The following is a 13,435-nucleotide window of genomic DNA, read 5'->3' as shown; positions in this document are numbered from 1 at the left end:
GCCCTCAGATTACAGAATGAAATATGTTTTATAGTGTGTGGTGGCCACATGCCCTCAGATTACAGAATGAAATATGTTTTATAGTGTGTGGTGGTCACATGCCCTCAGATTACAGAATGAAATATGTTTTATAGTGTGTGGTGGCCACATGCCCCTAGATTACAGAATGAAATATGTTTTATAGTGTGTGGTGGCCACATGCCCTCAGATTACAGAATGAAATATGTTTTATAGTGTGTGGTGGCCACATGCCCTCAGATTACAGAATGAAATATGTTTTATAGTGCCCTGATTACAGAATGAAATATGTTTTATAGTGTGTGGTGCCACATGCCCTAGATTACAGAATGAAATATGTTTTATAGTGTGTGGTGGCCACATGCCCTCAGATTACAGAATGAAATATGTTTTATAGTGTGTGGTGGCCACATGCCCTCAGATTACAGAATGAAATATGTTTTATAGTGTGTGGTGGCCACATGCCCTCCAAATATGATTACAGAATGAAAAATATGTTTTATAGTGTGTGGTGGCCACATGCCCTCAGATTACAGAATGAAATATGTTTTATAGTGTGTGGTGGCCACATGCCCTCAGATTACAGAATGAAATATGTTTTATAGTGTGTGGTGGCCACATGCCCTCAGATTACAGAATGAAATATGTTTTATAGTGTGTGGTGGCCACATGCCCTCAGATTACAGAATGAAATATGTTTTATAGTGTGTGGTGGCCACATGCAGATGCCCTTATAGATGCCCCTCACAGAATGAAATATGTTTTATAGTGTGTGGTGGCCACATGCCCCTAGATTACAGAATGAAATATGTTTTATAGTGTGTGGTGGCCACATGCCCTCAGATTACAGAATGAAATATGTTTTATAGTGTGTGGTGGCCACATGCCCTTAGATTACAGAATGAAATATGTTTTATAGTGTGTGGTGGCCACATGCCCTCAGATTACAGAATGAAATATGTTTTATAGTGTGTGGTGGCCACATGCCCCTAGATTACAGAATGAAATATGTTTTATAGTGTGTGTGGCCACATTGCCCCTAGATTACAGAATGAAATATGTTTTATAGTGTGTGGTGGCCACATGCCCTCAGATTACAGAATGAAATATGTTTTATAGTGTGTGGTGGCCACATGCCCTCAGATTACAGAATGAAATATGTTTTATAGTGTGTGGTGGCCACATGCCCTCAGATTACAGAATGAAATATGTTTTATAGTGTGTGGTGGCCACATGCCCTCAGATTACAGAATGAAATATGTTTTATAGTGTGTGGTGGCCACATGCCCTCAGATTACAGAATGAAATATGTTTTATAGTGTGTGGTGGCCACATGCCCCTAGATTACAGAATGAAATATGTTTTATAGTGTGTGGTGGCCACATGCCCTCAGATTACAGAATGAAATATGTTTTATAGTGTGTGGTGGCCACATGCCCTCAGATTACAGAATTAAATATGTTTTATAGTGTGTGGTGGCCACATGCCCTCAGATTACAGAATGAAATATGTTTTATAGTGTGTGGTAGCCACATGCCCTCAGATTACAGAATGAAATATGTTTTATAGTGTGTGGTGGCCACATGCCCTCAGATTACAGAATGAAATATGTTTTATAGTGTGTGGTGGCCACATGCTCTCAGATTACAGAATTAAATATGTTTTATAGTGTGTGGTAGCCACATGCCCTCAGATTACAGAATGAAATATGTTTTATAGTGTGTGGTGGCCACATGCCCTCAGATTACAGAATGAAATATGTTTTATAGTGTGTGGTGGCCCTCAGATTACATGAAATATGTTTTATAGTGTGTGGTGCCACATGCCCCTAGATTACAGAATGAAATATGTTTTATAGTGTGTGGTGGCCACATGCCCTCAGATTACAGATTGAAATATGTTTTATAGTGTGTGGTGGCCACATGCCCTCAGATTACAGAATGAAATATGTTTTATAGTGTGTGGTAGCCACATGCCCTCAGATTACAGAATGAAATATGTTTTATAGTGTGTGGTGGCCACATGCTCTCAGATTACAGAATTAAATATGTTTTATAGTGTGTGGTAGCCATATGCCCTCAGATTACAGAATGAAATATGTTTTATAGTGTGTGGTGGCCACATGCCCTCAGATTACAGAATGAAATATGTTTTATAGTGTGTGGTAGCCACATGCCCTCAGATTACAGAATGAAATATGTTTTATAGTGTGTGGTGGCCACATGCCCTCAGATTACAGAATGAAATATGTTTTATAGTGTGTGGTGGCAACATGCCCTCAGATTACAGAATGAAATATGTTTTATAGTGTGTGGTGGCCACATGCCCTCAGATTACAGAATGAAATATGTTTTATAGTGTGTGGTGGCCACATGCCCTCAGATTACAGAATGAAATATGTTTTATAGTGTGTGGTGGCACATGCCCTCAGATTACAGAATGAAATATGTTTTATAGAATGAAATATGTGTGGTGGCCACATGCCCCTAGATTACAGAATGAAATATGTTTTATAGTGTGTGGTGGCCACATGCCCTCAGATTACAGAATGAAATATGTTTTATAGTGTGTGGTGGCCACATGCCCTCAGATTACAGAATGAAATATGTTTTATAGTGTGTGGTGGCCACATGCCCTCAGATTACAGAATGAAATATGTTTTATAGTGTGTGGTGGCCACATGCCCTCAGATTACAGAATGAAATATGTTTTATAGTGTGTGGTGGCCACATGCCCTCAGATTACAGAATGAAATATGTTTTATAGTGTGTGGTGGCCACATGCCCTCAGATTACAGAATGAAATATGTTTTATAGTGTGTGGTGGCCACATGCCTCAGATTACAGAATGAAATATGTTTTATAGTGTGTGGTGGCCACATGCCCTCAGATTACAGAATGAAATATGTTTTATAGTGTGTGGTGGCCACATGCCCTCAGATTACAGAATGAAATATGTTTTATAGTGTGTGGTGGCCACATGCCCTCAGATTACAGAATGAAATATGTTTTATAGTGTGTGGTGGCCACATGCCCTCAGATTACAGAATGAAATATGTTTTATAGTGTGTGGTGGCCACATGCCCTCAGATTACAGAATGAAATATGTTTTATAGTGTGTGGTGGCCACATGCCCTCAGATTACAGAATGAAATATGTTTTATAGTGTGTGGTGGCCACATGCCCTCAGATTACAGAATGAAATATGTTTTATAGTGTGTGGTGGCCACATGCCCTCAGATTACAGAATGAAATATGTTTTATAGTGTGTGGTGGCCACATGCCCTCAGATTACAGAATGAAATATGTTTTATAGTGTGTGGTGGCCACATGCCCTCAGATTACAGAATGAAATATGTTTTATAGTGTGTGGTGGCCACATGCCCCTCAGATTACAGAATGAAATATGTTTTATAGTGTGTGGTGGCCACATGCCCTCAGATTACAGAATGAAATATGTTTTATAGTGTGTGGTAGCCACATGCCCTCAGATTACAGAATGAAATATGTTTTATATGTTTGGCCACATGCCCTCAGATTACAGAATGAAATATGTTTTATAGTGTGTGCCACATGCCCTCAGATTACAGAATGAAATATGTTTTATAGTGTGTGGTGGCCACATGCCCTCAGATTACAGAATGAAATATGTTTTAGTGTGGTGGCCAGCCCTGATTACAGTGAAATATGTTTTATAGTGTGTGGTAGCCACATGCCCTCAGATTACAGAATGAAATATGTTTTATAGTGTGTGGTGGCCACATGCCCTCAGATTACAGAATGAAATATGTTTTATAGTGTGTGGTGGCCACATGCCCTCAGATTACAGAATGAAATATGTTTTATAGTGTGTGGTGGCCACATGCCCTCAGATTACAGAATGAAATATGTTTTATAGTGTGTGGTGGCCACATGCCCTCAGATTACAGAATGAAATATGTTTTATAGTGTGTGGTGGCCACATGCCCTCAGATTACAGAATGAAATATGTTTTATAGTGTGTGGTGTGCCCTCAGATTACAGAATGAAATATGTTTTATAGTGTGTGGTGGTGGCACATGCCCTCAGATTACAGAATGAAATATGTTTTATAGTGTGTGGTGGCCACATGCCCATCAGATTACAGAATGAAATATGTTTTATAGTGTGTGTGGCCACATGCCCTCAGATTACAGAATGAAATATGTTTTATAGTGTGTGGTGGCCACATGCCCTCAGATTACAGAATGAAATATGTTTTATAGTGTGTGGTGGCCACATGCCCTCAGATTACAGAATGAAATATGTTTTATAGTGTGTGGTGGCCACATGCCCTCAGATTACAGAATGAAATATGTTTTATAGTGTGTGGTGGCCACATGCCCTCAGATTACAGAATTAAATATGTTTTATAGTGTGTGGTGGCCACATGCCCTCAGATTACAGAATGAAATATGTTTTATAGTGTGTGGTGGCCACATGCCCTCAGATTACAGAATGAAATATGTTTTATAGTGTGTGTGGCCACATGCCCTAGATTACAGAATGAAATATGTTTTATAGTGTGTGGTGGCCACATGCCCTCAGATTACAGAATGAAATATGTTTTATAGTGTGTGGTGGCCACATGCCCTCAGATTACAGAATGAAATATGTTTTATAGTGTGTGGTGGCCACATGCCCTCAGATTACAGAATGAAATATGTTTTATAGTGTGTGGTGGCCACATGCCCTCAGATTACAGAATTAAATATGTTTTATAGTGTGTGGTGGCCACATGCCCTCAGATTACAGAATGAAATATGTTTTATAGTGTGTTTTATAGTGTGGCCACATGCCCCAGATTACAGAATGAAATATGTTTTATAGTGTGTGGTAGCCACATGCCCTCAGATTACAGAATGAAATATGTTTTATAGTGTGTGGTGGCCACATGCCCTCAGATTACAGAATGAAATATGTTTTATAGTGTGTGGTGGCCACATGCCCTCAGATTACAGAATGAAATATGTTTTATAGTGTGTGGTGGCCACATGCCCTCAGATTACAGAATGAAATATGTTTTATAGTGTGTGGTGGCCACATGCCCTCAGATTACAGAATGAAATATGTTTTATAGTGTGTGGTGGCCACATGCCCTCAGATTACAGAATGAAATATGTTTTATAGTGTGTGGTGGCCACATGCCCCAGATTACAGAATGAAATATGTTTTATAGTGTGTGGTGGCCACATGCCCTCAGATTACAGAATGAAATATGTTTTATAGTGTGTGGTGGCCACATGCCCTCAGATTACAGAATGAAATATGTTTTATAGTGTGTGGTGGCCACATGCCCTCAGATTACAGAATGAAATATGTTTTATAGTGTGAAATATGTTTTATAGTGGCCACATGCCCTCAGATTACAGAATGAAATATGTTTTATAGTGTGTGGTGGCCACATGCCCTCAGATTACAGAATGAAATATGTTTTATAGTGTGTGGTGGCCACATGCCCTCAGATTACAGAATGAAATATGTTTTATAGTGTGTGGTGGCCACATGCCCTCAGATTACAGAATGAAATATGTTTTATAGTGTGTGGTGGCCACATGCCCTCAGATTACAGAATGAAATATGTTTTATAGTGTGTGGTGGCCACATGCCCTCAGATTACAGAATGAAATATGTTTTATAGTGTGTAGTGGTCACATGCCCCTAGATTACAGAATGAAATATGTTTTATAGTGTGTGGTGGCCACATGCCCTCAGATTACAGAATGAAATATGTTTTATAGTGTGTGGTGGCCACATGCCCTCAGATTACAGAATGAAATATGTTTTATAGTGTGTGGTGGCCACATGCCCTCAGATTACAGAATGAAATATGTTTTATAGTGTGTGGTGGCCACTTGCCCTCAGATTACAGAATTAAATATGTTTTATAGTGTGTGGTGGCCACATGCCCTCAGATTACAGAATGCAATATGTTTTATAGTGTGTAGTGGCCACATGCCCTCAGATTACAGAATGAAATATGTTTTATAGTGTGTGGTGGCCACATGCCCTCAGATTACAGAATGAAATATGTTTTATAGTGTGTGGTGGCCACAGTGATTACAGAATGAAATATGTTTTATAGGCCACATGCCCTCAGATTACAGAATGAAATATGTTTTATAGTGTGTGGTGGCCACATGCCCCTAGATTACAGAATGAAATATGTTTTATAGTGTGTGGTGGCCACATGCCCCTAGATTACAGAATGAAATATGTTTTATAGTGTGTGGTGGCCACATGCCCTCAGATTACAGAATTAAATATGTTTTATAGTGTGTGGTAGCCACATGCCCTCAGATTACAGAATGAAATATGTTTTATAGTGTGTGGTGGCCACATGCCCTCAGATTACAGAATGAAATATGTTTTATAGTGTGTAGTGGTCACATGCCCCTAGATTACAGAATGACATATGTTTTATAGTGTGTGGTGGCCACATGCCCTCAGATTACAAAATGAAATATGTTTTATAGTGTGTGGTGGCCACATGCCCCTAGATTACAGAATGAAATATGTTTTATAGTGTGTGGTGGCCACATGCCCTCAGATTACAGAATGAAATATGTTTTATAGTGTGTGGTGGCCACATGCCCTCAGATTACAAAATGAAATATGTTTTATAGTGTGTGGTGGCCACATGCCCTCAGATTACAGAATGACATATGTTTTATAGTGTGTGGTGGCCACATGCCCTCAGATTACAGAATGAAATATGTTTTATAGTGTGTGGTGGCCACATGCCCCTAGATTACAGAATGAAATGTTTTTATAGTGTGTGGTGGCCACATGCCCTCAGATTACAGAATGAAATATGTTTTATAGTGTGTGGTGGCCACATGCCCTCAGATTACAGAATGAAATATGTTTTATAGTGTGTGGTGGCCACATGCCCTCAGATTACAGAATGAAATATGTTTTATAGTGTGTGGTGGCCACATGCCCTCAGATTACAGAATGAAATATGTTTTATATGTTTTATAGTGTGTATGTTTTATAGTGTGTGGTGGCCACATGCCCTCAGATTACAGAATGAAATATGTTTTATAGTGTGTGGTGGCCACATGCCCTCAGATTACAGAATGAAATATGTTTTATAGTGTGTGGTAGCCACATGCCCTAGATTACAGAATGAAATATGTTTTATAGTGTGTGGTGGCCACATGCCCTCAGATTACAGAATGAAATATGTTTTATAGTGTGTGGTGGCCACATGCCCTCAGATTACAGAATGAAATATGTTTTATAGTGTGTGGTGGCCACATGCCCTCAGATTACAGAATGAAATATGTTTTATAGTGTGTGGTGGCCACATGCCCTAGATTACAGAATGAAATATGTTTTATAGTGTGTGGTGGCCACATGCCCTCAGATTACAGAATGAAATATGTTTTATAGTGTGTGGTGGCCACAGAATGCCCATAGATTACAGAATGAAATATGTTTTATAGTGTGTGGTGGCCACATGCCCTCAGATTACAGAATGAAATATGTTTTATAGTGTGTGGTGGCCACATGCCCTCAGATTACAGAATGAAATATGTTTTATAGTGTGTGGTGGCCACATGCCCTCAGATTACAGAATGAAATATGTTTTATAGTGTGTGGTGGCCACATGCCCTCAGATTACAGAATGAAATATGTTTTATAGTGTGTGGTGGCCACATGCCCTCAGATTACAGAATGAAATATGTTTTATAGTGTGTGGTGGCCACATGCCCTCAGATTACAGAATGAAATATGTTTTATAGTGTGTGGTGGCCACATGCCCTCAGATTACAGAATGAAATATGTTTTATAGTGTGTGGTGGCCACATGCCCTCAGATTACAGAATGAAATATGTTTTATAGTGTGTGGTGGCCACATGCCCTCAGATTACAGAATGAAATATGTTTTATAGTGTGTGGTGGCCACATGCCCTCAGATTACAGAATGAAATATGTTTTATAGTGTGTGGTGGCCACATGCCCTCAGATTACAGAATGAAATATGTTTTATAGTGTGTGGTGGCCACATGCCCTCAGATTACAGAATGAAATATGTTTTATAGTGTGTGGTGGCCACATGCCCTCAGATTACAGAATGAAATATGTTTTATAGTGTGTGGTGGCCACATGCCCCTAGATTACAGAATGAAATATGTTTTATAGTGTGTGGTGGCCACATGCCCTCAGATTACAGAATGAAATATGTTTTATAGTGTGTGGTGGCCACCCTCAGATGAATTAAATATGTTTTATAGTGTGTGGTGGCCACATGCCCACATGAGATTACAGAATGAAATATGTTTTATAGTGTGTGGTGGCCACGTGCCCCGAGATTACAGAATGAAATATGTTTTATAGTGTGTGGTGGCCACATGCCCTCAGATTACAGAATGAAATATGTTTTATAGTGTGTGGTGGCCACATGCCCTCAGATTACAGAATGAAATATGTTTTATAGTGTGTGGTGGCCACATGCCCTCAGATTACAGAATGAAATATGTTTTATAGTGTGTGGTGGCCACATGCCCTCAGATTACAGAATGAAATATGTTTTATAGTGTGTGGTGGCCACATGCCCTCAGATTACAGAATGAAATATGTTTTATAGTGTGTGGTGGCCACATGCCCTCAGATTACAGAATGAAATATGTTTTATAGTGTGTGGTGGCCACATGCCCTCAGATTACAGAATGAAATATGTTTTATAGTGTGTGGTGGCCACATGCCCTCAGATTACAGAATGAAATATGTTTTATAGTGTGTGGTGGCCACATGCCCTCAGATTACAGAATGAAATATGTTTTATAGTGTGTGGTGGCCACATGCCCCAGATTACAGAATGAAATATGTTTTATAGTGTGTGGTGGCCACATGCCCTCAGATTACAGAATGAAATATGTTTTATAGTGTGTGGTGGCCACATGCCCCACATGCCCTAGATTACAGAATGAAATATGTTTTATAGTGTGTGGTGGCCACATGCCCTCAGATTACAGAATGAAATATGTTTTATAGTGTGTGGTGGCCACATGCCCTCAGATTACAGAATGAAATATGTTTTATAGTGTGTGGTGGCCACATGCCCTAGATTACAGAATGAAATATGTTTTATAGTGTGTGGTGGCCACATGCCCTCAGATTACAGAATGAAATATGTTTTATAGTGTGTGGTGGCCACATGCCCTCAGATTACAGAATGAAATATGTTTTATAGTGTGTCAGATTACAGTGGCCACATGCCCTCAGATTACAGAATGAAATATGTTTTATAGTGTGTGGTGGCCACATGCCCTCAGATTACAGAATGAAATATGTTTTATAGTATGTGGTGGCCACATGCCCCTCAGATTACAGAATGAAATATGTTTTATAGTGTGTGGTGGTCACATGCCCTCAGATTACAGAATGAAATATGTTTTATAGTGTGTAGTGGGCACATGCCCTCAGATTACAGAATGAAATATGTTTTATAGTGTGTAGTGGCCACATGCCCCTAGATTACAGAATTAAATATGTTTTATAGTGTGTAGTGGCCACATGCCCTCAGATTACAGAATGAAATATGTTTTATAGTGTGTGGTGGGCACATGCCCTCAGATTACGGAATGAAATATGTTTTATAGTGTGTAGTGGCCACATGCCCTCAGATTACAGAATGAAATATGTTTTATAGTGTGTGGTGGGCACATGCCCCTAGATTACAGAATGAAATATGTTTTATAGTGTGTGGTGGCCACATGCCCCTAGATTACAGAATGAAATATGTTTTATAGCGTGTAGTGGCCACATGCCCTCAGATTACAGAATGAAATATGTTTTATAGTGTGTGGTGGGCACATGTCCTCAGATTACAGAATGAAATATGTTTTATAGTGTGTGGTGGCCACATGCCCTCAGATTACAGAATGAAATATGTTTTATAGTGTGTGGTGGCCACATGCCCTCAGATTACAGAATGAAATATGTTTTATAGTGTGTGGTGGCCACATGCCCCTAGATTACAGAATGAAATATGTTTTATAGTGTGTGGTGGCCACATGCCCTCAGATTACAGAATGAAATATGTTTTATAGTGTGTGGTGGCCACATGCCCTCAGATTACAGAATGAAATATGTTTTATAGTGTGTGGTGGCCACATGCCCTCAGATTACAGAATGAAATATGTTTTATAGTGTGTGGTGGCCACATGCCCTCAGATTACATATTGATGCAACAGCAAAGATAATATTGTTAGGCTGGTAATGTTTTTATGAATAAAGTTCATGGAGTTTAGGACTGTGGGAGCTGCAGTTATTCCCACTGGGCAAAAAATGGTTGAATCAATGTTGTATCCTCTCCATTTCAACCCCAAAATTAAAGGTGATAACATTGAATCAATGTAGAAAACTGATTCGATTTGCAAAAAGTCATCAGCGTAAAGGAATTAATTTTTTTCACCCAAATCCAATGACATGGTGACATTTTCTGTTGTTTTCGCGTTGATTTGGAATTTTTGAAGAGATCGTGAATTGAGTTCCTCTGTACTGTTGCATGAGTTTTGAAAACTGGAGGTTAACTATTACACATACATTTGTCTGCAGTTAGAAGGTACAATAATGCTGCATTGTGGCCTGTAGTGTCTAAATGAGAAATTATAAAGCTATATTTTGGAACATCATTATCGATTCTTCTCCCATGGATAATTTTGTGATACAGTATTGAGTTAGCAATTCTGTGTTACTTTTCTGTGTTTGTTGCCTCTCTCCCTAGCTCCATCTGTCATTCACAATAGACAGTCCCACATGAACACTGGTATGTCTCCGCCCCATCCTGCTCACCAATCCATCAATTACTGCATGACTTCCTGGTCAAGGTTCATGAAACAAAACAGCCCCCATAGTGGTGTATGTGCAGAATCTTATTTTGCCTTGGAAAATGAAAATGCACGGGGCTAACAGAGATTCAGAGGGCCTATACCCAGGTCTCCTGTCTGTTATTGTGCCAGTATGTGTATAAAACAGGTGAAGTGAGGGTTTACCCCCGCGAGGAGGAAACTCAACGACCAAGGTCGTTCCCCAGGTTTTATTTCTATTCTCCTCACTGTTAAAGTGAATCTCCCAGTGAATAGTGTTTTCATTCTCTTTCTGAATGAGATTCACGGGAGCATGGAGAGAGACCCCCTTCTATCTCCCTCTCTCGCATTCCACCCTCTCTCTCTCTCTCTCTCTCTCTCTCTCTCTCTCTCTCTCTCTCTCTCTCTCTCTCTCTCTCTCTCTCTCTCTCTCTCTCTCTCTCTCTCTCTCTTTCTCTCTCTCTCTTCTCTCTCTCTCTCTCTCTCTCTCTCTCTCTCTCTCTCTCCCCTCTCTCTCTCTCTCTCTCTCTCTCTCTCCCTTCTCTCTCTCTCTCTCTCTCTCTCTCTCTCTCTCTCTCTCTCTCTCTCTTCTCTCTCTCTCTCTCTCTCTCTCTCTCTCTCTCTCTCTCTCCCCTCTCTCTCTCTCTCTCTCAATCTCTCCCTCTCTCTCTCTCTCTCTCTCTCTCTCTCTCTCTCTCTCTCTCTCTCTCTCCTTCTCCTTCTCTCTCTCCTTCTCTCTCTCTCTCTTCTCTCTCTCTCTCTCTCTCTCTCTCTCTCTCGTCTCGCTCTCTCTCTCTCTCTCTCTCTCTCTCTCTCTCTCTCTCTCTCTCTCTCCCCTTCTCTCTCTCTCCCTCTCGTTCTTCTCCGAGACACATTCCAGAGCCAGTGAACAAATGTGCTGGGTTTAAACGACTGTTAACATACCACAGAAATTTAATTCACCCCCCTCAAAACTGTCTACCCATTGGGCACACATTGGTTGAATCAAATCAAACTGTATTTGTCACATGCACCGAATACAAGTGTAGACCTTACCATGAAATGCTTACTTACAACGCCCTTAAACAACAATGCAGAGTAAAAAAAGCAACAGTAAAATAACAATAACGAGGCTATGTACATCAATGTTGTTTCCACGTCATTTCAATGAAATGACTCTGTACCAACATGGAATAGATGTTGAATTGACGCCTGTGCCCAGTGGTTACCGTTTGTCCCAGGATAAAAGGTCTGTGAATTAAATGCTTATACTTGATTAGATTATGGCTGCAATAATTGTCTGGATGATTTATAGAAGTAATTTGTTTCCACAACGCACAAGAAGGAGAATAGAAACATCAGCATGGTCACGGGCTGCTGTAAATCCAGTCAGCAATCAGGCGCCAACTCTTAGATGTTGATTATCATGTACTGAGAAAAGTGCTGGCCTATTAACTCTGCCCAGACACCAGGATCATATCATGGAAGCTCTCCTATTAATTCAACTTATTGGCCAGGATGCAGTCCAGTAGAACTCCCACTCCTGATGCTGTTAATCACAACATGCCTACTTCAACAAGACCTGGCCTGCCATCGATCTATGACTCATATTACCTCGCTAACCCAATTCATTTGTTTTGCTTGAAATACAGCTATTGAGTCATCACAATATATATATATATATATATATATATATATATATATATATATATATATATATATATATACACACATACAGATTGCATCGGCTATGAAAAACAGAAATAGCTAATTCAGATGGACTTTATTTGTTTAACATATTTTTTTCTTCTTGGTCTTCTCCTCACAGGCTAAAGTAAATAAGTCATCGAGGAAGGAACCAGCAGAGCTACAATGAGGTCTGAGGCCTTGTTGCTGTATTTCACGCTACTGCAGATTGCTGGGGCTGGCTTCCCAGAAGACTCGGAGCCAATCAGTATTTCACATGGCAACTGTGAGTACACCAAGCCATTTCTTACCCCCCCAAAACCCTGTTTTCCAACCACCGCCTCCCACTACCTTCTCCTCGTCTCTCCCCTCTCCCCTCTCCCCTCTGAGTGCTTTTGGAAGGTAGAATGTAATTTGGTGCCCAGGGAAACATAAAAAATGGAGGAGTTAAAGCTGCGTTTGAAATGGAGCCCACCCTACATCAAAGGGTAATCCTGTATTTTCCTGTTGGGGCTTTAATGCAGTGTGTGATAGTATAAATACCACGCGAGGCTCATTGTTCTTTCTCTCTGTATTGGTAGACCCTATATTCCTCCCAGCCATACAGTGTTGGAGCATCCTCCAGCAACCTCAGAGAGACCTTTCTCTCTGTCAGGCTTTTCAAAAACACATTGCCTTGCTAGAGGGGGGATTGCTTCCTATATTTATTGTTTTTGTTCCTCCCTCTCCACAGATACAAGGCAGTATCCGGCTTTTGTTGGACACAAACCTGGAAGAAACAATACACAACGGCACAAACTGGACATCCAGCTGGTCATGATTATGAACCGAACGTTGTATATCGCTGCCAGGTCAGTTCCCGCCCCTTTTCTCTCAAGTCACTAGCTCTCATATTTGTTCCAGTTTTGGAACAGA

At 40.2% G+C, this 13,435-nt stretch overlaps 1 protein-coding gene across 1 annotated transcript in view; it reads left to right on the top strand.

Moving 5' to 3' along the window:
* LOC118370864 (semaphorin-6A-like) overlaps window positions 1–13,435 on the top strand; it is a 115,683-nt gene that overhangs the window by 43,257 nt on the left and 58,991 nt on the right. Inside the window, exons 2-3 of the mRNA XM_052461123.1 lie at window positions 12,663–12,806; window positions 13,254–13,371. Coding sequence (XP_052317083.1) covers window positions 12,707–12,806; window positions 13,254–13,371 — 218 coding nt within the window. The 5' untranslated portion in view covers window positions 12,663–12,706. The remainder of the gene's footprint in view (window positions 1–12,662; window positions 12,807–13,253; window positions 13,372–13,435) is intronic.

This window comes from Oncorhynchus keta, chromosome 14 (genome assembly GCF_023373465.1).
Source record: "Oncorhynchus keta strain PuntledgeMale-10-30-2019 chromosome 14, Oket_V2, whole genome shotgun sequence".
Classification (NCBI taxonomy): Eukaryota; Metazoa; Chordata; class Actinopteri; order Salmoniformes; family Salmonidae; genus Oncorhynchus; species Oncorhynchus keta.
This window is presented reverse-complemented; position numbering and strand designations above follow the sequence as displayed.